General features: G+C 36.9%; 2 protein-coding genes across 3 annotated transcripts in view; one reads left to right on the top strand and one right to left on the bottom strand.

Moving 5' to 3' along the window:
• The window catches only part of LOC145314214 (uncharacterized), a 444,769-nt gene that overhangs the window by 56,723 nt on the left and 363,260 nt on the right, over positions 1-24,786 (top strand). The gene's annotated exons all lie outside the window — the stretch shown is intronic.
• The window catches only part of LOC145314194 (calcium-activated chloride channel regulator 1-like), a 127,440-nt gene continuing 112,706 nt past the window's right edge, over positions 10,053-24,786 (bottom strand). For both annotated transcript variants that reach the window (XM_080154015.1, XM_080154016.1), the window contains exons 12-17: positions 23,715-23,800; positions 20,025-20,100; positions 14,293-14,416; positions 13,248-14,085; positions 12,011-12,159; positions 10,053-11,659 (exon numbers count right to left, since the gene is read on the bottom strand). In XM_080154015.1, the coding sequence (XP_080010141.1) occupies positions 11,157-11,659; positions 12,011-12,159; positions 13,248-14,085; positions 14,293-14,416; positions 20,025-20,100; positions 23,715-23,800 (1,776 nt within the window). In that variant the 3' untranslated portion in view covers positions 10,053-11,156. The remainder of the gene's footprint in view (positions 11,660-12,010; positions 12,160-13,247; positions 14,086-14,292; positions 14,417-20,024; positions 20,101-23,714; positions 23,801-24,786) is intronic.

Genomic DNA, 24,786 nt, shown 5'->3' with positions numbered 1-24,786 from the left:
CTGGAGAGGCAGGTTGGATGACATAATGGACTTCTGTAGCTTTCCTTACTACCTTCCAGGGGCCCGTCCATCTCTTGGTAATCTTGGCTGCCTTTCCTGGCACCAGGCGAGGGGCCAGGTACCAGACCAAGTCTCCAACCTCATACTTGGCCGTGCCTTCGTAAGCTGCCGCGCTCCTCCTGATGGCTCCCTCCTCCTTCTGCTGGATGGCATCATAAACTGCATAGTAGCGCTGCAACAGAGCTTGGACGTTGGCTGGAACTGACGCATATTCGGTCTCTGGCAGCCGTAGCACCATGTCCACCGGAAGTTTGGCCTCTCTCCCAAAGAAGGCCAGGAACGGGGTCACACCAGTGGATCTACAGGCCTTGGTGTTGTAGGCAAAGGCGATGGCAGGCAGGTGGGGCTCCCAGTTGTTATCGTCTCTGTCTAGGAACAGGCGCATGCCTGTGTTGAGCGTCCTATGAAACCTCTCCACTCGGTTGGACTGCGGATTGTAGGGTGGTGGATGTGTCAGGCCAATCTCGAGCCGGGAGGCCAGTTCCTGGAATACCTGGCCGGTAAATTCCATTCCATTGTCGGAATGGATCTTCAGGGGGCACCCGAACGTGGCCAGGTGGCGGTGCAACAGGGCTTCAGCCACCGTGAGGGTGCGCTTGTTGGGGATGGCGTAGAGGCTGACAAACCGGCTAAATCCATCTTGGCAGGTGAGGATGTAGCGGTTCCCAGCTGGGGTCTCTGGCAGTGGCCCCACCAGGTCGATGAATAGGACTTGCTGTGGATACCCCTGGCGGGAGGGCACGTGGATCCCCTGCTTCAGCCTCTCCTTGGTAACTTTCTGGACACACTCAGGGCAGGTTTGTACCATCAGGCGGACGTCACGGGCCAGGTTGGGCCACCAGAAGTGCATGGCAACGCGGGCGATAGTTGCGTCCATCCCAAAGTGCCCAGCCATGGGGGTCCCATGGGCTAGAAAGAACGCATCCTGCTGGAGGGCCGCAGGCAGCAGGTATCTTGTCCTCTCTCCTGTCAGAGTCTGGTCAGTGGTGGTGAGGCAGCCATGCTCGTCAAGCCCCAGGGCTGAGAAGCGGCTGGCGTACTGCTGCTCGTCTCGTTCCTTGCCACGCAGCTCAGCCTTGGTTGGAGCCTTGCCATCAGCCACCCATTGGCGGACACGGAGCAGGAGGGGGTCCTGTGTCTGGGCTTCCAATACTCTAGCTGAGTCCAGTCGGGCGGCAGGAGGCCGGCTAGCTGCGGGCTCCCCTAGCTGGGCCAGGTTGTGGATATACTCAGCCTGCTCTGCTAATTCTTCGGCGCTAGCCGTTGGCATGTTGGCATCTTCCCGGCGGCTGAGGGCGTCGGCGTTGGTATTCTGGGTGCCAGGCCTGTGGCAGACGGTAAAGTCTAAGGCCGCTAGCTCCTCCTGCCAGCGGGCCACCATCCCTGTGGATGTGTTCAGTGATTTCATCTGTAGCAGGGCAGAGGAATCAGTGTTGATCTGGAAGCTGCGGTAGGACAAGATGCCGTGGAATTTTCGGATCCCATAGATAATGGCGGCCATCTCTCCCTTCCAGGACGGGTAGCGCGTCTCAGGGTCGGTTGTCTTGCGCCCCACGGCGGCAATCAGCCTCTCCTTGCCCTCCTGGCATTGACTCAATATGGCAGAGATGGCGCGGCTGCTGAAATCTGTGGTGAGCTGGAACACTGCTGGTAAATCAAACCTGGGCGGCGCTCGGATGGGGGCCTGTCGGAACTTGTCCTTGAGTTGCAGCAGCTGGGCTTCCATCTCAGGCGTCCAGGTTAGGGCCTTGGCCGTCTTCTGCCGATTCATCTCGTATGTGAGGTCTGCATACTCTGGGATGAACAGGCGGTAGTATCCAAAGAAGCCCAGCAACGCCAGCAAATCCTTGGGGGTGCTGGGGGCTGGCCAGTCCAAGATGCGGTCAATATAGTCCTCTTGCATGGCTATCCCCTCTCGGCTGAGGGTGTGACCCAGATAATCCACCTTAGACCGGAACAACTTGGTCTTGGCTGGCTTGAGGCGGATCCCTCCCCTGCGGTGGGCTTCCAAGACCTCTCGGAGCCTGGCCAGGTGGGCCCAGGTATCCTGGTGGAAGGTCAGGACGTCGTCAAGGTATGACTGGAGGTTGGCTGTGCCTAGTGGGTTTAGGACCCCTGCAATAAACCTGGAATAGACAGACGGTGCCGTAGCCAGGCCAAAGGGCATCCTTTTCCATTGATACAAGCCCCTGGGGGTGGTGAAGGCGGTGCAGGGCCGGCTATCCTCAGACACACGGATGGTGTAGTATGCGGCCACCGCGTCTAGAGCACTGTAGACACGGTGCCCGCCAGCTCGTTCCACCAATTGCTGGATCCTAGGCAGGGGGTAGCTGTCCAGCTCCAGACACTTGTTGAGGGCCCTGTAGTCGACGGCCCAGCGGGTGCTCCCGTCCTTCTTCTTGATGGGCACCAGGGGGCTGCTCCAGGCGGAGTCCGACGGCTCTATGACTCCTTCCTGCAGCCAAGTGTCCAGTTGTTTCTCCAGTTCAGCCTCTTGCCGCGGGTTCAGATCCCTAAATCTCTGGCGGATCGGCTGGGTCCCTGGCTTGAGGCGCAGCTGCAATTCAACCACATCTGTGCAGCCGGGGGTAGAATTGGAGAAGACGTCCCTGTACTCTGACAACGTAGTCCAGACCTCCTTCTTGAGCAAGGGGTCCTTGCGTAGGAACTCATTGTCTTCCATCTCCAAGGCCTCCCACAACTCTTGCATGTCTATAGGCTCAGCAGGTTCTTGGACCGAGTGGAGACGCGGGGGAGGCGTATCAGAGACTTCCAGAATGTCAGGTTTGACCAGCTCCCCTGCCACTGGGAGGCCAGCATCCAGCAAGAGGGGCACCTCCCCCTCATTGACCACCAGTACTCTAAACACAGTGGCAGAGCCAGGCCTGTGGGCATACAGGCCCTCTGGAATAACAAGGTCCTCCCCAAACCTCTGTTCTGGGGCAGCTAGTTGAATGGCATCCTTGGTGCGATGGCCTACTAGCTCAACAGGGACTGCCATAACCCCGCGGCCAGGCAGGACCACCCGCTTGGCTGTGCGGAGCTGGGGTGGTTGACCGTCAGTTGGAGTGACAGCGCTCAGCCTATACGTGGCTGGTGAGGGGTCAGCCTTGGCTCCGGGACCCACCGGCCGCGACTTGACGGGCTCGGCTTCTGGAGAGGCTGACGTGTCGGAGCCAGGCTTGGCTCCGGGGGCGTCCGGCCACGATTTGACGGGCTCGGCGCTGGGAGAGGCCAAAATGCTGGGTCCAGCTTTGGCTCCGTGGGCGTCCGGCCGCGACTTGACGGGCACGGCGCCGGGAGAGGCTGGGGCCTGAGAGTTGAGTGTGGCTCCGGGTACATCAGACCGCGACTTGACGGGTCTGGACTCGGGCTTGGCTGGTGGACTGGCTGGAGGTCCCAGGTAGAGGGGGCCAGGGGGACACGGCTGGCCGTTGATAAAAATGTCGGAGGAGAAGATTGGTTCTGGAGGGCTGGCAATCTCAGGAAACGTTGTTGGCAGGCTCTCCCTTGGCACCTTGGGCACTGGGGGCAACCCCATGGCTAGCAGGTTAGCGCCCTTGTGTGCGTTGAGCTCAGCGTCCACCCAGTGTGTGCCTTTCTCAACCACACGCGGCTGCTCAGGCAGGGGGCCTGGCAGAGGCCCCTCATAGCTTAGCTCTCTCTCGGCTGTCTCCCGGTCAATGGGGACGCCACGGAGTGGGATAAACTCCCCACGCGCCCACAAGCAAGGTGGTTGCATGTCGAAACAGAGCCTAGTTCCGAACTCCTTGAGAAAATACCCTCCTAAGTTCAGAGGGTGGGAGAGATTTCGGACCACAGTCACGTGGTATAGATGGAGTATAAGAGTGTGTGAAACTGCCATATATAACTCTTTTAATTTTCCAATTACCTGGAGGGGCTGGCCTTCCTCATTAGCAGTCAGGATCTGGGTGTTGTCCGGAATCAACATGCGTTGTACGCCCATCGCGTGCATGAGGTGCTCAGAAATTACAGCAGACCCTGGTACACGGTTGCCAGAATCAACCATGGCATCAACCTGTACATGCTGGGCAGGGTCAGGAGTAGGAAACCTCACCCTGATATGGCAGGGGAAGTGGAGGTCCTGCCCTTGAGACAAGGGGGCCTCTCGTTCGGCTGGGGTTGGCAGAAACTTTGGTGGTGGCCGCACCGCAGCTATGGTGGTATCGCTTACCATGGTGGCTTAGACTGTAGCTTCGAATCACTAGAGCTTATTAATTATCACTTAGTCAACAATTTTATATTTATTTTTATCACTTGGTTGACTTTTTATACACAATGATGTGTTGTTATCACTAGGAGCTCTAGGTGTGATTCTGGAAGCACTGGCAGCAGGGAATGTCCGTCCTGCAAGGTTCAGAGGGGTGACGGCGGTAGGGAATGACCCGTCCTACAGCGCCGCTGGTTCGAATCCCGACAAATGGCGGCAGGGAATGGCCCGTCCTACAGCGCCTCGGGTTCGAATCCTGGGAGACAGCGGCAGGGAATGTCCCGTCCTGCCGTGCCTGTGGCTCAAAATCTGCTATCCGTCGCAGTGGTAGGGCTTACTTGTGTGCTGAAGCTTCGCAGCCACACATTGCCTTCTTAGGGAGACCAGCACACAGCTGTCTGTCTCGTAGGTTTGGCCTGGGTGTCCTGGGGCTTGTCCCAGCTACACTTGCCAATTTAGACTCAGTTTTGTAGCCGTCTGAGCTAAATTATCCGGTTGCCGTGGCTGCGCACCTAGCGCTACTCCTACACGACACGGACAGAGCGTCTTAACTGGCGCTTTTAGCAGGCTAAATCTGCTTGCCGTAGGCCAGAGGCCCACATATTGCGTTCAAAATGATGGAAATTCGACCTAAAAAGGCCGTCTCACGGGTCAGTTGGCTTCTCAGTTGGCGGCTGATTGTCCCCTTACTTGCCAAAGGGTCCAATCAGAGGTAGAATAGGCTAGTTCTGTAAGGCTCGATTGAAACACGCTGACACCAAGTTCTGGTAAGCCGAGCGTACTCGGCCCACGGGGTAACGAGTTCGGATTCAACGGGCCCTAGCCTTTAAGTATTCTACCAAACAAACAAGCAGGATTCAATCATACAGAATTATATATTTAAACTGAATAATATTTACAAGTTATGTTTACTATATATATACAACAAAAATATGACAATAGTTAGGTTTGAAGGGGGTGTGGGGCGCTAGGGCTTAGCGCCCGACGGTAGACAGGCTGTGGGGGCAGCGGTGGTAAAAGGGGAGGCAGTGCCTCCCGATTATATAAGTGCATGATGGACTCGTGATAGTTGCATGTTCAAGTCCCCTCCCCACATTTAGGCAGGCTTAGTTTGACCGCCGGGTGCAGGGTTAACAGCGGTCATGAGATGGATAGTGATATAATAGGATTAGTGCGGTGGGTTTGTTATCATAAGTCACAGCGAAGCAACTCTGTATTGGGCCTGTCCGTATGGGTGTCGTATTACCACAATAGCACAAAAGTATTGAATATGAAATTGAATAAGTAAATTAACAGCAATGAAATATATTTACAGAATGACAAGTAGTAAACAATGGATAAATTATAACTTGGATCTAACACCAGATTTTCATGTTCTCTAGTATAGGGAAACACGCAGCGGGCTAAAATAACAGTTCCCTCCTTCCAACCCCTTTACCCCATAATCTACTCTCCTAGTGGATGAACGAACTGACTGAATGAGTTCCATGTTAGCAAGCTAAATTGACGACAATTTTTCCCTCTCATAATATCCACGTATATTCTACATCCATTAGTAAAACCCGTTTACTAAGTTTTATATGGCAGCTGAGAAACAAATCTCCAAAATCAATAATAAACAAACGGATGGAGATATTATCATAGAGAAGCTTGATTGCTAAAATGCAAGGAAGGGGACATTAGGCTGTTTATTACAAAAGTCACCAAAGTTAAACGATAGCATTTTCCTATACGTTGATTTAACAACTTTGGTGACTTTTATTAAATTTTTATTGGTTGGTTCATTAGGTTGTGTGTCCAAACGTTTTAATCAGTACTTGTAATCTACAGTAATTTTGTATATTATCATTGGGGATCTATACCAATATATTAGCAATTGTCTTATCCCTTAATATCCCTGGCTAAAAATGGTTCATATAGCAGGAATTTCTAATTCTGCGATATTGTCCATTTATTTTTTCCTTCTATTTTTTGATTGGAAGAAATTATATTTGGGAATGGAATTATAAAACTGGAGTGCTATTCTTGAAATTATGTAAAAGATGAAGAAAGTTAAAGCGAAGCTAATTTACAAGTTACTTTATGTCTGTCAGACTTGAGACAGCGCAAAATGGCACCAAAAAATGACGCCATACAATAAAGTTATCCAATGAGAGGCCAGTATATTTTGTAATTGACTAATAATAAAATATATAATCGCCTCTCATTGGTTATTTTATCGAATGACGTCATTTTTTGGGTGCCATTTTGCGCTGTCTCGTTAGACTTAATTCTCCTTTTCAACTTAAAATTCCCATTGATTGTAAAGGAAAGACTTCTATTAGAAAACCCCTGATATAATGTATGTACAAAATAATAATTAGTCCCCAAACTCTAGTTTCTAAGGGATTGGGGCCTTGTAAAATAGCTAAAAACCATGGTATGGCCTTTAGGTATATGGAGACCTTAATCGGCCCTGTGGTTAGCAGGACCTGAAGCTTAATCAAGAAGAAAGGACAAAAAATGTCTATTCTAGAAATATTTGAGGTATGTTCCTTCCCACCTCTCCTTTCATCCTTCCTATTTAGACGTATTGTTATGACGTCACACATGACACTTTCCTATCTCCATATTGAGATTGTTAAAATATTATTAGCATGGTCCCCATGTATAGGTTGGTATTTCTTTGTGAATAGTGTTCTAATTGAGGTATTGTAACATTTTATGGGTTATCCCACAAATGAGCAAAATTTACATGCATCATATAGCAAAACATATATTACTTTAAAGTGAAAAAAAATAATTTTACCCCTTACAACTTATTTTAGGTTAGGTTAAGTAAAAGTTTAAAGAGCCCCGAAGGTATTTTGATCCCTCTGTGGTAGAAAATTTTTTTCTTCAAAATTATAAAAGTAGAGTGGTCAAGAAAAAGGTTAAAGTGAAAGCCCCAAATTAACAGTTGCAAATTTATTTTCGAAACAGTTTTCTGGCATTTAACCTAAATAATAAATAAAACATCAGATCTATTTATTTTTAAATCCTTTCTATGTGTGCTTTATCAATTCCGTGTCAGCCATGACCACTATTTTTCAATGCCAAAAACCTTAAATTGAGACAGCGTCAATTCAATAAGGTGTCATCTATGACCATATAAATTATTAGAACTGAATCAGACAAAAAAATTCTCTTAATTTGCTTGTTATATTGTAGAAACAGTGTTTATAGGCACCAAGCTCTCTTTGCAAAGAAAGTCAAATATGACACCACGAATTAAGGGAATAAAGAGTCGATTGAAATATTATAACAATAAATCTTACCAAAATTGAGAATAATACATTTCTTCAAAAATATTACTTCTAATTTATCTTGTCATAAGCTACTCTAGTGGAGAAAGTGCGTAATATTACACTTTTCTTTTTAGATCACTCAAATAACAACTAACACACTGACGGAATACCTAAATTTAAGAGTTGCTCATTTTTTCTCCAAAATAGCCATACTATTATTTCTGAGATATTATAGTCCGCATATTTTTGGGTGAAAATCTGTTGTTGGTTTGACTGACCTATTATTCAATCAAAATAAGCAAGAAATAAGAGGTAAACCATCATTTCCGCCAAGTACATCCCATTTTAAGATTATCAGAAACGAAAATTGTAACTACAGCACTCAACTTCACCATCTCATTTTCTTTGTCCTAAATAAACACCCCCTTTAAAAAGCGAAGACCTTCTATAATTAGGTTTGGTCCGCCTGGAACATGTTGATTTTTTAAGTGTTATGCTTATCATATTCATATAATATTTTGAATACTGATCCCTATTACATCAAGGTATACGTGAAGCATCTTTTTAACCAAGTCCTAAAAAATGTAAATGTCTTCGAACAGTATCTAGTATTTAAGCAGTTTGTAAAATTGTTCCAAACTATTTTTTTTCATACTTATACATTTATATTCTGCTCATTCAGTTAATGTCCTACCGATTCAGAGCTTCGCATCATGGATGTTGTCATCCTTCTGGTATCTTTAACTAAATTTATTAATGTGTCGTGTCTTAAATCAAATACACTTTGTAGATGCGGAAGTTATGGCATACCAAATTAAGCCCATATGTATCATTTTTTTAACAGGGTGTACAAAAATAAACAAAAATGTTCATGTTTAATATGTAACATAAAAAGTAAGGTGTACAGCAGATATAAGCCCATATATACAGGGTGTCTATAATTCAGTACATATAGCTAAGTTTAGAAACAGGGTGTTCAAATAACCAACAAATAACAGTATGTAGAAAAATTAGCAAAAAATGTACATATTGTATAATAGAAAAATAATTATTTTTAGAAGTTGGAAATATAAAAATCTAAACTTTTCTTACGACTAAACCCTATAGAATGTAGAATATGAAAAGCATACCAATATGCTTGACTTAACAATTTATGCATAAAACGTTCAGACTGAAGGTTAGTGACGTAAAAGATTTTGTTACATCAAAAAACTATGAAATCTATGTAATATTTGCCTCTATTAAACAATAGAAATATGAGCTAATTATACATTCGCTTCGCTTCGAAATATAAGATATTTTTTTTATTTTTTTGAAAGGAACAATTGAAGTGTTATATAATCTAACTGGTTAAATCTGTCCAAAATTTTTAAGAATTCTACTTTTATACCTCTTATAAGAATTCAATTAAGTTTTTTTTTGTTGTGTTAAATAAAAAATATAAATTTCTTGATTCAAAATTTAAAGAGGGGTGCAAACTTCCAAAAATGCGAAGCTCAGTTTATCATAAATGGGGACCCATAAATAGCAAATACAAAACAGATGGGTTTAACGCTGTTATAGTTATGAAGAAAAGGCGTAAATAAATTTGAAATAAACGTACTAACCTTATAATTCTAAGTTATAGAGATGCTTTGCTTTACAACTGTGTCTATTAGTCTAACCATCATTGAAAGCATCATTTTAAATCAATTAAACAATTCCATTAAACTGAATTCAGTGACATAATAGTCAAGAAATGTTTAAAATTTACAAATTTACTTTCAACCTAGTAATAATGATTATATTTATCTATTTATTTATACGTAAGAACGTACACACCAATTATAGATACAAGCTTCGCAAGTAAAATTTAACAAAAGACCAAAATTTTGAAAGGAATTAACTAAAATTTTATATTTAATTGTATCACATGGTAGAAAGCATGGTCGGTCAAGAATTAACTTTAATTTGAAACAAATTTTGTTTATACATTTAACGAAACAAGGATGACAACATCCATAAAAGCGATTCGCGAAGATCTGAAATGGTAGGACAACCGAATATTAAAACTTATAGAGTGTCAGAACTGAATAATCAGAATAATAATGTATAAAATAGAATCAAATTGTAAGTCTGCTTGATACAGGATAATGTTTATGGACAAACTTTATTTATTTTTAGGACTTGATTATAGAACTCTTTTTTTTAATTTCCAATGCTAGAGATCCTTAGCCATACTTACTGCACAGGTATAGAGGAATTTGTAAGACTTCATACTATACGCATGACCAATGATAGGCCAATACAAAGACTAAATTTCCAATGGAAGGACAAAATGCATTTCAATTGACCAATGGTAGGCCAGTATGACGTCATTGTTAAAGGCACTATAAAAAGCCTTTACTATAGTCTTCATTAATATAAAATGGTTCCTCTAAACGTTACTGACTTGATTATGGACATTTTGGACAATATCATAGAGTAGCATCGCTTTTATAAGTTAAAGAGAGTGATTTTTATTACATAACATTTATTTTCAAATAACTTACATATTAAAATTCTACATAATTTATATTTGATAAAATTAAGTACAAAACCACAAATTTTATTATATCTATAAAAATCTTTAATTTAATACTATTACTTGATATTAAACCAATACTATAAAAACATTGTTATTATTTATTAGTTTTGCTGTATTTAAGCTCGTTGTTCATATATTTATTTTCAAACTAAATTTAAACTGGGATTTTTTATATTTATAGTGTTAGACTATTAAACTAAAGTTCGTCGTTTTATCAACAAAAAAACTCATCAAAATAATGAAAAATATTTTTTCAAAACTGTATTTAAGAACTGGGCTTTTTGTTAGTTGAGAGTTATAGTTCGATGTTTAAGAATTTATCCTAAAAAGAACATTTTTTCGCTGAAAGATCAATTAATCTTTAAATCTTATTTTATTGAATTATATCTGTATGGTTATTTTTAAAAACACATAGGTAAATATCAAATACGGAAGAACAGTTTTTAAAATACTAAATTATACTATACAAATAAGGCAGCTATCTGCTCTAATTGAAGAGTAGATACTGTAATTAATATTATCAGGACTAGATCAATCCTTTTGGTAGACATTAACATAAATGCAAGTTTCGAAATACATTAATAAAAGAGTAGCTGCGCTACTAACAAGGAAGTTACAAATACAAATAGCGCAGCTAGGAGTAACAACAATAAAATATCATAGTTACTTTAAATTTCTAAGTACTAAAGATATTATTTTGTAAAAATACAAAAAGATCACTTAAAATCAATAGATTTTAAGGAATTCTAAATAGTCCATTTCTTAAAAACTTTTATTTCTTAAAGAAGAAAGTACTTTTAATGTACTACCTTTTTCACATGTAAAAAAAAAACAAATTATTAATATTTTTTTTAAATTTCATGAACGTCATTTATAATTGTTGAAAGTTGATTTTTACTAAATTGTTTTGATGGGAAAAATTAACTTTTTTTACACTTGTTTATCACATTCAGTTTTTTAGTTTAATTTCACTAGAAGTTTTGTCTTTTCATCTTAGTTTTTACAAATATTTAATTTTGTTAGCTAACTGCCTTCAGACTTGAGTTATATTTTTCTTTTTGGCTGAATTTAGGGATAGGGTTGAGCCACGAATACTGTTTGTAAATGTTGGAAGGGTGGAGGAGGAATTATCGCTAGGCTTCACGTTGCCTGACTCCTCATCCGCCAAATCACTGGCGGCGTACTCCAAATCTGACTGTGTAACCACGCCGTAGTCCAGGTGGGAAAACTCTTCGTGGCGCGGCGGCGACACAACCGAAGTACGTCCGTTTGGCACAACAATACCGCCGTAATCCGCCATTCCGCCGCCGTTGACATGAACGTTGGCCGGGGGTCCAGTGTACACGCCATAGCCGTAGGTGGTGCCATAGACAACATCAGCCGCGGTCCCGTAGATTGAGGCCTTGGGGGCGTCGTGCAGCGGGGTGATGGTGTAGCCGTCGTACATGTCTGTCTGGTACATGTACTGGTTGTTGTTGGTGTGATGGCTACCCTGGCTGCTCCCACTTGTCTTGCTCTTCTCACGGTTCAAGGTACCTGAAATTATTGTAGAAATCAATTTAAATAAGAAATAAACAAAATAAGTTTGGAAAATCAAATGTCAATCATACAGAGAAATAAAGATAAAGAAAGAGAAATTAAGAGAAGGAAAGAAAAAGAAAGAGAGAGAAAGAGAGAGAAAGAAAGAGAAAAAAAGAGAGAGAAAGAAAGAGAAAGAAAGAGAACGAAAGAGAAAGTGAGAGAAAGAAAGAAAGAGAACGATAGAGAAAGAAAGATAAAGAAAGAGAAAAATAGAGAAAGAAAGAGTGATATAAAACTACCAGCCTTAATTTTTTTTTTTTTAATGTTATAGATTTACAGAAATCCTAAATTGTGTTTTTTCATTACCTGTCCTCTTCTCATGATGGCTCAGCAGCTGAGAGGCACTCCAGTATGTAGGGGTCAGGTTGGCCGCAAAGCTGGTGCTGGATGGTGGCTTATTCATAGGCGGCACCAGCTGGTGGTCAGAGTCGTAGCTGTTGTCAGTTGCGTCAGATCTGTAAAATGAAATGTGTTATTAGAAAAACAAGGATAAATACATTTTCATAGATAAAAAAGTCAATAAAAACTTACTAAAAAATAAAAAACATAGAGGATAGTATTTGTTTACAAAATAGCTGCTACAAAAGACATATTTTTTCCATATAATTCCTACAACTACCACATCATTTATGGAAAGAGAGAGAGAGAATGAGTTATATAGTAGATGTTTATTTGTTATCAAGTGGGAAGCTTCAGAAAAATGTAAGCAATCTTACTTTACTATTAACTAAGAGAGTCTATATTCTTTTTAACTGGACTATTGATTTTTAGTTTATTTGATTTTATTCTGGACTATTGATTTTTAGTTTATTTGATTTTATTCATTTTAAATTCAAATAAACTTATTGAAAAACTAAATAAAATTATTTCAATTGAAAAGATCATTAAAATGTCAACAAATTGATTAAATTATTCTCAAATTCTAAGATAAAATAAAAATAAAATTATTTTGGTTTTAATTAAATTGAATAATACCATTGAACAATATTTTAATTATTTTGTTTGTGCAGATTTTTAATTTTGCTCCCTAGAAACAACTAAGCAGGGAAAAGGGAATGATCTTCTGACAAACAATTCTAAAGGAAAATTTCCCCACAACCCTATTCCCCTTTTCCTCCCCTTCTTACCTACCCCTCTTCAATTACATGAAAAAACAAAATATACCCCCTCCATACTTTCAAAGGTTTCGTGATTTTTTGTAGAATTGATTGTTAGAATAGCTAGGCCTGCAACTAATTAAATAACATATTTTATTTTGGTATCGTAGCTACTCTATTCTTGCTTATGCCTGAACGTCTAATAGTTAATCAATTAATTGAATACCCTTTGCAGTTATTGATAGTTCTGCATACTCTTATAATGTCTAGATGATGAAGTATCTACACAATCTTTTTTCTTACATTTACTGTATTATGTTTAATATAAAATATTGCTACGGTAATAATAGAAGGGATTGTCCTTGTTATTTTAGGTTAACTTGGGGCCAAAAAAAACATATATTACGAAATACAGAATAGATTTCATTGAATTAAATAATCTTTACCTGGAAGGGCTGGGAATATGAACATTGACTCCACTAGATCTCGTCTTCTTCAGCCCCTTGTCCATATTCCTTCTCTTACTGCACATTACAGATATAACCACAGCCAGTAGGGTCAAAATAAGGATCAAAATCACACCGACAATTCCACCAATAAGTGTCCAATCCTCCGTTATAATAGACTCAATGCCGCTAGGCTGAGTGGAATATGAATCCGGATTATCACCAAAATCCACGAGCACTAGGTTGGAAAATCTGCCAAAATTAGCGGCCATGTCGCCGGCCTGAATAGCCATGTACACATAACCATGATACGGTTGAGCTGTATCTATCGCGGATACACTGTATCTCACTTTAGAACCGGGCAGACCATATTCTGTAAACTCAAGAAACTGTGTAGATTCTTCAACTACAAGCTCGGAAACGTTTTTGCTAAAATGCAGCCTGTACACATCCGTTTGACCGTCCAATTTATCGCCACCAACTGCCGTCCATGACATGGTAATGTTACCGTTACCATGCACCTCAGCGGTAAAGTCGCTAATCTTTGATGGCGGGATAAAGTCTTGATCGTAGGCGGGCACGGCGTTTATTGTGGTGGAATGTAGCCGCTCAAAGGTATCCAACTTTTTACGCCTGTTCATTGGAACCTGAACGCTTGACCCACAGCAGGTTGGAATCTTCAGCTGGGCTGGCTGTTTGAATAGGGTAGGTCCAGGGGTGATGGAGTATGCCTGGCCTTCGGCATCCGTTATCATGACAGTGATGTGAATCTCACCAGGTCCTGGCGTCCAGGTTAAGTACCGGGAATACACGCCGTCTCCAGATTGGATATCAGGATCTGAAAGGAAAGATGATCAATAATTTTAATCATTTTAGATAATATCTATGTTAGGTTTTTTCTTTTTTTCTTTCTGCCATAGAAAAGACAATTTCTTGCATGTATGGTTTTTAGCTTTATTTAGAAATATAGACAGAATTTTATCTATTATTTTATCTTAAAAATAAAAATAATAATCTAAAACTAAAAAAAGCTAAGGTATATTACCTCCAGCGCCATCATCTGGAACCTGAAGGAGGCCAGAGGTTAGAGCTTCAGGTCCGTTGGGTCCGTGGTACTCAGCACTCAGCTGGACACCTGCATTCAACACTGGCACACCTCCTTGTGTAACCTAAAACAATAATAAATTCTTAGCTAATTTAGATATAATTGTTTTCTTAAATCAAGAAAATCACGAAACCTCCACTTAAAAACCGAGTCAAAATTTATCCTTTATTCATTTAAAATATATTTAACTAGCGACTAAGCCCGTAGAGGCCTCTAGAGGTACCTGAATATCTTAATAATTAAAGGAATAACAACAATTCACTTTAAATTGGTGGAAGAAGTAAAAACTATATGCCTTTTCCAAAATAGCATAACAAAATAGATCACCTCAGACACCCTGTGTAGATTGCATGTTTTATTGCAATTGTGTACATTTATACATTAAATATTGATAATTAAGTATTTTAATAGGTTTACTGATAGTAATACAAATAATAAATGCTATTTAATTGTCTGTTTAAGTGTGCATATTATCATAAGACTAGACCTTAAAAATTAAAAATGGTCGTAAACAGTTAACATGACATGACTTTAGGAAGCAATACCTACTTTAAAAACACCATCAGCATATCATTTAGTTTATATCTAAATTTAAACTAATTAATACTTTTTATTCACGTGTAAACAGATTTTAAGGACCGTAATAACACTTTTTAAGTATCAGTCCCCGGAAATAATAATGAAAAGGATTAAAAGTATTATCTATTGTAATTAAACACCTCTTTAGTTTAGCTCTTGTACGTAATAAGCTCATTTAAAAACATATTAAATGCACAATAACGTTTACTTTCATGTGTAGTGAAGCTGTTATTTTGAATCGCTGGAAAGTGTCATGTAAGACGTCATGAAAATACGTCTATTATCGACCTCTTTTTTAGGGGTTTCCTTTCGAACTTCTCCTCTTACCCTTCCTTTTTAGACGTATTTTTATGACGTCACACATGACACTTTCCAGCGCTACTGTTATTTTATCAAAACTGTAGGCTTTTTGCTTTAGGGGCTTAAAAGTCGAGATTCATGTCAAATGGCCTAAAACCTGCACCCAAATGTTTAATTAAAATGAAGTTAGATCAATTTTTTATTGAAAATAACGACTATATTGAATTGTCTAATTGGTATTCAACTTTCCATTAGGATAAATATTATTAATATTGCTTACTATATGTGAAATTAAAATGAAAGTTATTAACAACAAAAACTGACAGACAAAGTGAATTGGTAAAAAGTTAAATAAACACACACTCTCCACTAATCCTTTCCTTAGTTAAAACACCTTTTATTTGTTTAATTTATCCTTTTAAAAGAAGGAAAAGCAGCAAATCATGATTTTTATTAGAAAATTACTCGGTTCAACTGTTATCCTTTAAAACTGTTTCAAGTGGGTTTAATCAGAGTGAAAGGAAAAGTAACGAACCGAATGGTGGCTGTGAGAATTCGGATACGACTCGGTGGGAACCAGAAAAGAGTAATTTTTGCAGAGTGGCAGATTTTAAATGTCAAGTTCTGAGAGATTTTTTATCATGTTACATTGCTTTGTAATTTTAAAAAAAGAAATTGAATTGAAACCTACTTTATTAAGCAAGTAGCTTCACCTATAGTTATTATGGGCTCTGTATTTGAAGTGGAGAGAGGTGGTAATAATAAAGCCTAAAACAATCAGCCAAGACTTTCATTTGGAAATAATGTAGCATAAAAAAAAACTTTCTGGGAGCAATGTGTACCTCCCTAAATGGAGAACTTAATCGGTTCATTGGTTGGAGATACAAAGGGACAAACAAAAACCTTACTACTTTAAATAAAAAAAATAGAGAAAACATTAGTAAGTAGCGAAGCCCTATATTTCACTTTTAACGAAGCTTTTAGACTGACGTAAAGACTGATATTTGAAATGTTGATTAGCTCCGCCACTGATTATTAGACGATTGATTGTAAAAGTACCACTCTTAAAACATTACTCTTTGTTTGTGTGAAAAGATATGGATAATTTTTTTCTGTAGCCATATGGCGGAGGTGTCTTGGTAATGTGTGTGTCTGCTACACTTTAATGTGCACAAGAATAATATTATCCAGTAGCAACGCACCAAGAAGTTAAGTACAGAAAAGTTACTCTAGAGGTCCCTTTATAAAATAAAAATACACTTTAACTGATGCTTTTAAACCAAAACAAAATAAAAAGGGCAAAGTATAGATTTCTGTTGATTCTAAAGACGCTAAAAAGCAGGGCTCAGCAGCCGCGCGTTTGCAGAGATGAAGCCTAAAATTTAAAACTGTTTGGATTCTTTGAAAATTTTATTGAAAATAGGTAATGCTTTAATTTCATCAGGTTTAGACCTCTAGCTGATTTTTAAATTGTGAAAAGGTGGTTTTCCCTGGGGCTTTCAGGCGGCTGACGTGCAGCTGCGCTCCTTTTAGCTTAGTTGTGTGTGTGTTTACCTAAAGCTAACTTTACTGTTAGGAAACCAAGAAATTAAAATGAATTGTAATAAAATCACTTTTTTAGAAGATTTTTTTCTTGCCTTATAAATTACTGTAAATACTTTTAAATTAATTTGTCATGTGTAAGAATAAGAATGATTTTTGAGAAAATTAGGCACAAAACCTTTTAATCCATGCCATTGTGATAATCCATACCCACATACTGAAATTTCATTAGTCTTTAATTTTCAACTTTTAATTAAGAATCCAAGAAAAATAATTGTTTTTTTTGTTTAATTGTCCTTCATGTTTTAACTTGTCACTTTACAAACTAAAAAAGAATTCAAGAGTCTTTCTTTGGAATAGTAAGACTTATCATATTATGTCTATGAAAGCCCTATGTTGATCTGTAATTATTTGTTACAGGTCAACCCTAGAACCATCTCTGATCAAAGGTAGGTCGAACAATTAAGATATTGGCAAATTATTAATTTAATGTGAAGCCACAACAATTGGTAGCGCTGTAGTATACAAACAGGACTAAAGGAACAAGCAAAATATTCAAATTTTATCCAGTTGTGTTTTTCCTTTATTCACAATGTTCTGAAATCATTTCTAAAATTTTTCAACTTAGTTCTATTGCTTCATTTTGACTTAATGAAGCTTTTTAAAGTGCCTGTAAGAAATGACGTAATACTGGCCTACCTTTGGTCAAATAAAATGTTTACTTGCCTACCATCGCTAATTTAGTCTGTGCAATGGCCTATAATTGGTCATTTGTATTGTACAAAATCATTTTTTATATAGAACTTCTGACTTAATTGTTTCTTAATCATATAAAAATCAGGTTAATAAAAGAATTTTTTTTACATTTTTAACCAATTTACCTTTTCTTTACTTTGAAAAAATGACACAGTGTCATATAATAACATGGAATGACTCCATTAATTTTACAACTTCATGACATTATTCTCTCCTATCATATTTTTACGTAAAAACAAGGAAGAATCATATCCAAAGAAGACATTGTTTCTTTTTAAATTTTAGTCTATTAAAAGACAAGATCTCTTTTTCGCAGTTTAATTTTTTAGCTGGTTGTTAGACCAGGGAGGAAGAAGACATTGCCGTATATTGCACTAGTACCCAAAGTTTTATAAAGTTATTCGTTTTCTTAACAACATTCGGGACTTTTATTGAATTTTGATTGGTTGGTTCATAAAGTTAAGTGTCCAAATGTTTCAACCACTAATTGTAACATGCAGATGGGGTCATTGTCTTATCCCTTTAGATCACTGCTAAAATACAGTAAAAAATTGAAATTATTAGCTTTGACTGGCAAGAAAACTGGAGTTTGTATAATGTATATTAGCTTTGCTCCTTGACCGTATTAGATTAAACTGTGTCTCAAATTTGTTTTCACACTCCACACTGCTCCCCCCCCCCCCCCACCTTAGGGTGTACTAATGTGCTAATATCAATTGTTGCAAAGTGAAATTCGCAAACTAATGCTATTTCAACATAATTCTACAAATATTTGGACATGTGTCCTACATTTCTTTTCATATAATTGGAGGCAGAATTGACAGGTTTATTGATAATACCTGCAAAAATAATGTCATTCATATAAAATTGAGAATGAAACATGTAGGTTTAGACACTTCTTATAAAAGATTTTTCCAATATTACTAATTTAAACTATTAACCAAAATTTTGCAAATAATGAAAATTAAAAAGTTTCTTTAAAATAATAGCAACTTTTGTTATTGACAATATTTTCTTTGGAATATTCTAAATACTAGCAGCTGCATCCCCAAGCACTGTATTCAAAATGTAAGGGAAAGACGGCAAATAGCCTAAAACCTTAGGTACTAAGAGCTAAATCTAAAAATAAAATATCCTGTTCTATAGTTGACATAAACCATTGATACTGATAGGGAAAAATACTTTCAGATTGCCTTGAATATTTGAGTCAAATTGAATTGAAATAAGCTACCAACATAATGCTTAAATTCTTATTATAAGTAAGTGGAATGATTTTTGTCTGTGTGTACAAAATTTTTGCAGTGCAATGCTAATTAATTTAGGAAGTAACAAAATTCAATTTGATTTAAGCACAAACAAGCGGTGTCATTTAAACATTAAATGCCAAATTTTTTCTTCTCTGTCCTTTTTTTCTTGCACTTTGTTTAAATTTGTGCTTGATAGTCATTTTGTTTCATTAAATTCACATTTTTGTCACAAACAAATTTGGTCTAAAGGACATGGAGTATTCCATTTCAGGGATCTAAAGAGAAATTATTGTACATCCATAGTGATGAAACACAAAATTACCCTTCTATTCAATGGTTTGGACACAGACTTAATGTTCCAACCAAATCAAAATTCAATAAAAGTCCCCAAAGATGTTGAGCTAACGAATAAGAACGTCTTATAATAAAACTTTTTGGACTAGTGTAATAATCAGTTCAATCTCCCCTCCCTCCCTAAGTAGTCCCTAGAGTAGCTGCACTATTAAAAAGTACTTACATGGTCATAAACAATGTGATGAAAGGTGCCTAGGACAATTATTTCGTAAGAAAAATTAAGTAGCCTCGCTACTAAAAAGTACCTGAGACACTTATTAAGTAAGAATCGTAGAGTAGTTGCACTATAAAAAGCACTCACATGGACATAAAAAAATGTGATGAAATGTCCTTTGACACCTATTGAGTAAGAAAATAATGTAGTTGCACTATTAAAAGCACTTACATGGACATAAACAATGTGATGAAAGGTGCCTGTGACACTTATTAAGTAAGAATAGAAGAGTAGCTACACTACTAAAAAGCACTTACATGGACATAAATGATGTGATGAAAGGTGCCTGTGACACTTATTAAGTAAGAATAGTAGAGTAGCTACACTACTAAAAAGCACTTACATGGACATAAACAATGTGATGAAAGGTGCCTGTGACACTTATTAAGTAAGAATAGAAGAGTAGCTACACTACTAAAAAGCACTTACATGGACATAAATGATGTGATGAAAGGTGCCTGTGACACTTATTAAGTAAGAATAGAAGAGTAGCTACACTACTAAAAAGCACTTACATGGACATAAATGATGTGATGAAAGGTGCCTGTGACACTTATTAAGTAAGAATAGTAAAGTAGTTGCACTATTTAAAAGCACTTTCTTGAACAAAATGATGAAAGGTGCCTTTGCACTTATTGAGTAAAAATAGAAGAGTAGCTACACTATTATAAAGCACTTACATGGACATAAATGATGTGAGGGAAGGTATCTGTGACACTTATTGATGTCTCCAAGTGATTTGAAGGATCCAGACTCCTGAAATAAAAATATAATAAGAATCTGATTTTAGGAGTTTTCATCTTTAAGGTATGAACTGTTGGAACTTACAGACAAAGGTTATAATCAAAGCAAGTGTCACTTGATAAAAACGACAATAACTCGATTTATTTTGCTATGTGATCGTGCATTACAATTGGTTGAGATTATAATAATTTAACCCCTAAATAAGATTCCATTTAAGCAGGCAATTATAACGTTGATTAAACAAGAGTGTTGCTTTGTTGTCAGGAGTAAGGCAGCTCTTTAATTATGTTTAAAATAAATATTGCCCAAAGCAAAATTACAAAAAAAAACAAAGACTCAAATATTTCTGTTACCTATTGCTGATTTTCTAATATTCAAAGAACTTTTTATTTATTTAAATAATTTATTATAGATTAATTAAACATATAGAGAAGGTATAATTTGTTCAAAAATACTAAGGTGTCCTGATTATAAATGTAATTATTCTTGTTTGTTGCTAAAATTGTTAACTATTGTGGACAGACAATAGACTATGTAAACCATAACCAACCATGATTATAGTTATATATTTTGTTTCATTTTTTCATCTATTATCATAAAATAAGGTTTATTTTTTTCAGTAAAATAATCAAATTAATTTCAAAACAGTTTAAAAAATGATTATGTAAAGGAAGATAAGTTTAGTCAATTGCCAACAAGTTAAGGCTTATTAAAAAGTCCTAAATTCCTCTTTAAAGAGAGCATCTTTAATTTTAAGCTATAGTTAACTAGTTAAAATTGTAATGCCAAATTTTGCATACTTTTATTTGCCAAAAAAAATAAAAAAAATAATATCTTTTATCAGAAGAGAATCATCTCAAAGATTTTATTTTAAGTAAAAATTATATTATCGTAGTTTCCCTTTAACCAGAGAGTTGTCAATTTAAATATAAAGATGACGTGATAATAAGCACAGAATTATAAATATCTACAAATCTATCATTTGGATGTTCGTGTCTCAGAGATACAGGGATAGGTACAAAAACTGCAGCTTGAAACATAAAGCCTTGGCTCGTTGTCTCAGAGGTTGTAGATAGGAATCTTGGCCAAAACCGCATCATAACTAAAGACATTAATAAATTTTTCCGACATTTATAGTTAAAACAAGGCACAACTCAAAAATAAGCATTGTAAATAATTTAGAAAAGTGTTGGGAATTCAAAGGATTGGTTGTCTACAATAGTTGGATCTAAGATACAAATTATTACAAATGTCCTATCCCTCTTATCCCTGATGTGTATGCTTCATAGCACAATTTTGACATGTAACGGGTCTGGAATTAAAGAGATATCTTAAAGGGTATGTTCTAAAATTCCCCCACATTAAAAAAAAAGTAATGGAGATACTTTAAAATTCAACAAAGTCTGTATTTCTGCCTGATTAGGGTGTGTGGCACTTTCTAAGTATAACTACCATTCTTCATTATATTATGGTGAATTAAGGCGTTAGTATTATATATTTTGATCTAATATTTTACAAAATTAAAACTAGTGGTCATAGTAGTCTTTTGATTATTAATGTTCTATTCAGGCCGAGCAATCCATTTATTTGTGATAACGGACGGACAACATAATATAGACAGCAAGCAGCGCCTATCCCAAAAATTAAATTAACTTGTTCCGTGCCTGAAAAGCTATTAAATTGTTTAAATAGCTACCTAAACAAGGATGACACCATCCTTTAAACGGCACACCTTAATCAAAAACAGAAAAACTCAATCTTGCAAACAAAATTAGTAAATAAAGTTTTAGAAATTTTTATGATATAGACAGTGAGCCTCGACTCGTATCGAAGGAAAGTTCATCGATACGAGTCAAGGCTCACTATAATATTTTATAATAATACTCGAAAGTAATTTTTTCTCTTTTGTGTATTTTTTTAATAAATCCAAATAATCCTTATTTTCTTCTTACGTATGGTGTTTTTAATTTCAAGATTAGAATTACAACAAAAGAAAACAAGGATGATGAAATCTGTTTGTCTGTGCCGAAGAATCTTGCTAACCACTGAACCGATAATGTTCTCCTTCGCAGTGTAGCTCATCAGAGGTCCTGGTAAGGTTAAAAATTATATTGAAGAAGGGTACCACCACCCTCCAAAGAAAAATCGCCCGTAGAAAAATAAATAAATTAAAAGGTGAGGCTCTACTTATCCCCCCCCCCCCCCCGCTTCAAACACACTTTAAAAGCCCCTAGAGGCCGCTAGGGGCGTATCCGAATTGGGTCTCGGTTCAAATAAATTAACATTGTTGTTTTAGTCAAAAACTGTAGGATAACATAATAAAATTTTGGAGTAAGTTTGCTCGATAAATAAAACTAATTTTCCCTTATAAATGAAAAGATTGTATTTCTAGTTATTACTCCTTACTAATTAATCAATCTTACTGGATTTTTTCTGTTCATACGTTTATATTCGTTCTAACGTACTTTTCCCGCATACTATAGGTTTCCTTTTATTTAATCTTTGATAAAAAAAAACATTTTAGAATCTACGTAAGCGTAAAAATATTATTCAATATTAATATTTAAATTGGTTTAAGTAAGGTTTTAATATTTTATTGGAAAAGGTCAATTAACGTCAAGGATGATAACATTCATAACTTGCGATGCACAAATTGCACAATCTGCAAAAAAAGGTCTAAAGGACGGACGGACAAAGTAAGTTATAGAGTATCTTTCTATCTCATGTAGCAGCCACAAAATACACTTAGATTAGAAGAATCTTTATACATAACTTAAGCCGTCCATCTATAAGATAAGAAAATTACATAACACCTACAAAGAATGAAAGAAAGACGGACTGAGTGAATTACGTGGTAGCTTCGCTCCAAGAAAAATCGTAAAAATTTTCCTTATTTTGAGGAGTTTAATAAAATAAGAGAGATTATAGGTATATCAAAGGCAAAAAGAAACCTAAAATTATTCTCTTTTCCTTTTTCTATGTTTTTAATATATTGTCTAAAATAAACATCTTTTTGCCTTATTGTGTGGAATAGTACAAATGTTTTTTACTATTTAGTTAGAAAATAGCCTACGGTCGCACATAATAGCAAAACAAAAATGTGTTGGAATCGCGCAATTTGAGAAAACGTGATCAAAATCTATGTCATTCGCGCGTTCCCATTACAAGGTATTGACTTTACCATGGGATATTCAAAGACGGTTTTAGGCTAAGTAATCTGGTTATTTAACAAACTTTAATGTAATTTTTAAGAATTCCCTTCGCTTGATTCTACTTTAGTTGACAACCTTTAATCAAATACTCCTTGAAAATAAGATGTAAAGGAAATTTTCCATTTGGAGTTAGACAATATAAATAAAGATGGTGAGACAATGGCCTTATTTTCATAGTAAAATTGCTATTTATGGGTTTTGGTACAAAGGAAAATTTTGAAACCCAATCCTCAGATTATAAACACCTGCAGGGAATCCTTTGACCAAACATAACCTAACCTAACCCCAGCAAAAGTTACAATTTCTTTTTAGGGTGGGTTTGGATTAAAACCAGAATATGATTTTGTCTCTAAAGTTGGTATATAAAAAAGGTTTTATGTATAATGCCTTTCAATTAATGACTAAATCGCTTACCTGTGTTTGCTAGTGACCATGATAACATTGTTTGTCGTCTTTGGTTGGCTCAACCATTGAATCTCATATGTCCAACCCCGACCAATCTAAAATAAAATTAAGATTAGTATCCTTTTATATAAAGTAAAAAGGTTTTTATTCCTCCATTAAGTTCTCCATTTTAGGGAAGCGACAAATATGTCATGAGATAGTTTAAGGCTATTTTATTTTCAAATTCGAGTAACAGTGTGGTTTTCTGCAAAAGTAAAGTATTAAATAGTAAGAATAGATAAAAGTTATGCATTTCTAAATTCTTTAGTCCTAAATAAATCATTTAATCAACTTTTTTAATTCTAAGATTCACAAAAAATCACTCTTTGTTGTTTATTAATTGACTACTATCTAGCTAATTAATCTGTGATCTATTGATAAATGTTAGCCACCAAAACAATCTGATTTTTCCATAACCATTTGTCTAAAGAAATGCGCGTGCACTGTGCACATATTACCAGTACAGCCAATAAACAATTGTCAATAAAAATGGAGAAAACTTGATATATGTATATTTAGGAATACAAAATCGAAGTTGAGTCCTGTAAAAACTGTTTAGAAACTTTGATGATCTATGTTTATCACATGTCATTAATTTTAAAAAATTATTTAGGAATAAAGAACTTTATATTTCTAAATAAATTAATCATTTTCTGGCCAATTTTCAATGTTGACTTCATGTCATTGAATAAAAGTTGTATTAAATAACAAACTTTTGTTTGAATGTCGATTATATAGCATTAAATCTAAGTGGTCGAGACATGGACATAAATATGTATGGTGATGATTTTTAGAGTTTCTAAGTTTTCAATATTTAATATAGCCAATTGATACAGTAATCTTCATGAAAGGTTTACAATAAATAGGTCAATTCTTACAATCTTTCCTATCTAAATTATTGGAAAACACACTCTAAACGTAAAATCAATGCCTTTCTTTCAAGATTATTATTCTTTGTATTGAATGTTTTATTTGCTGAAAATTAGTATTTCAATTTTGTCTCCACATATACTGATAGAGTTTCATTGACCACACTGATAAA

The sequence above is a fragment of the Acartia tonsa genome, chromosome 3 (genome assembly GCF_053477335.1).
Source record: "Acartia tonsa isolate MP-2025a chromosome 3, ASM5347733v1, whole genome shotgun sequence".
NCBI classification, from domain to species: domain Eukaryota; kingdom Metazoa; phylum Arthropoda; class Copepoda; order Calanoida; family Acartiidae; genus Acartia; species Acartia tonsa.
The sequence above is the reverse complement of the archived record's forward strand: the minus strand, read 5'-3'. Positions and strand labels throughout refer to the sequence as shown.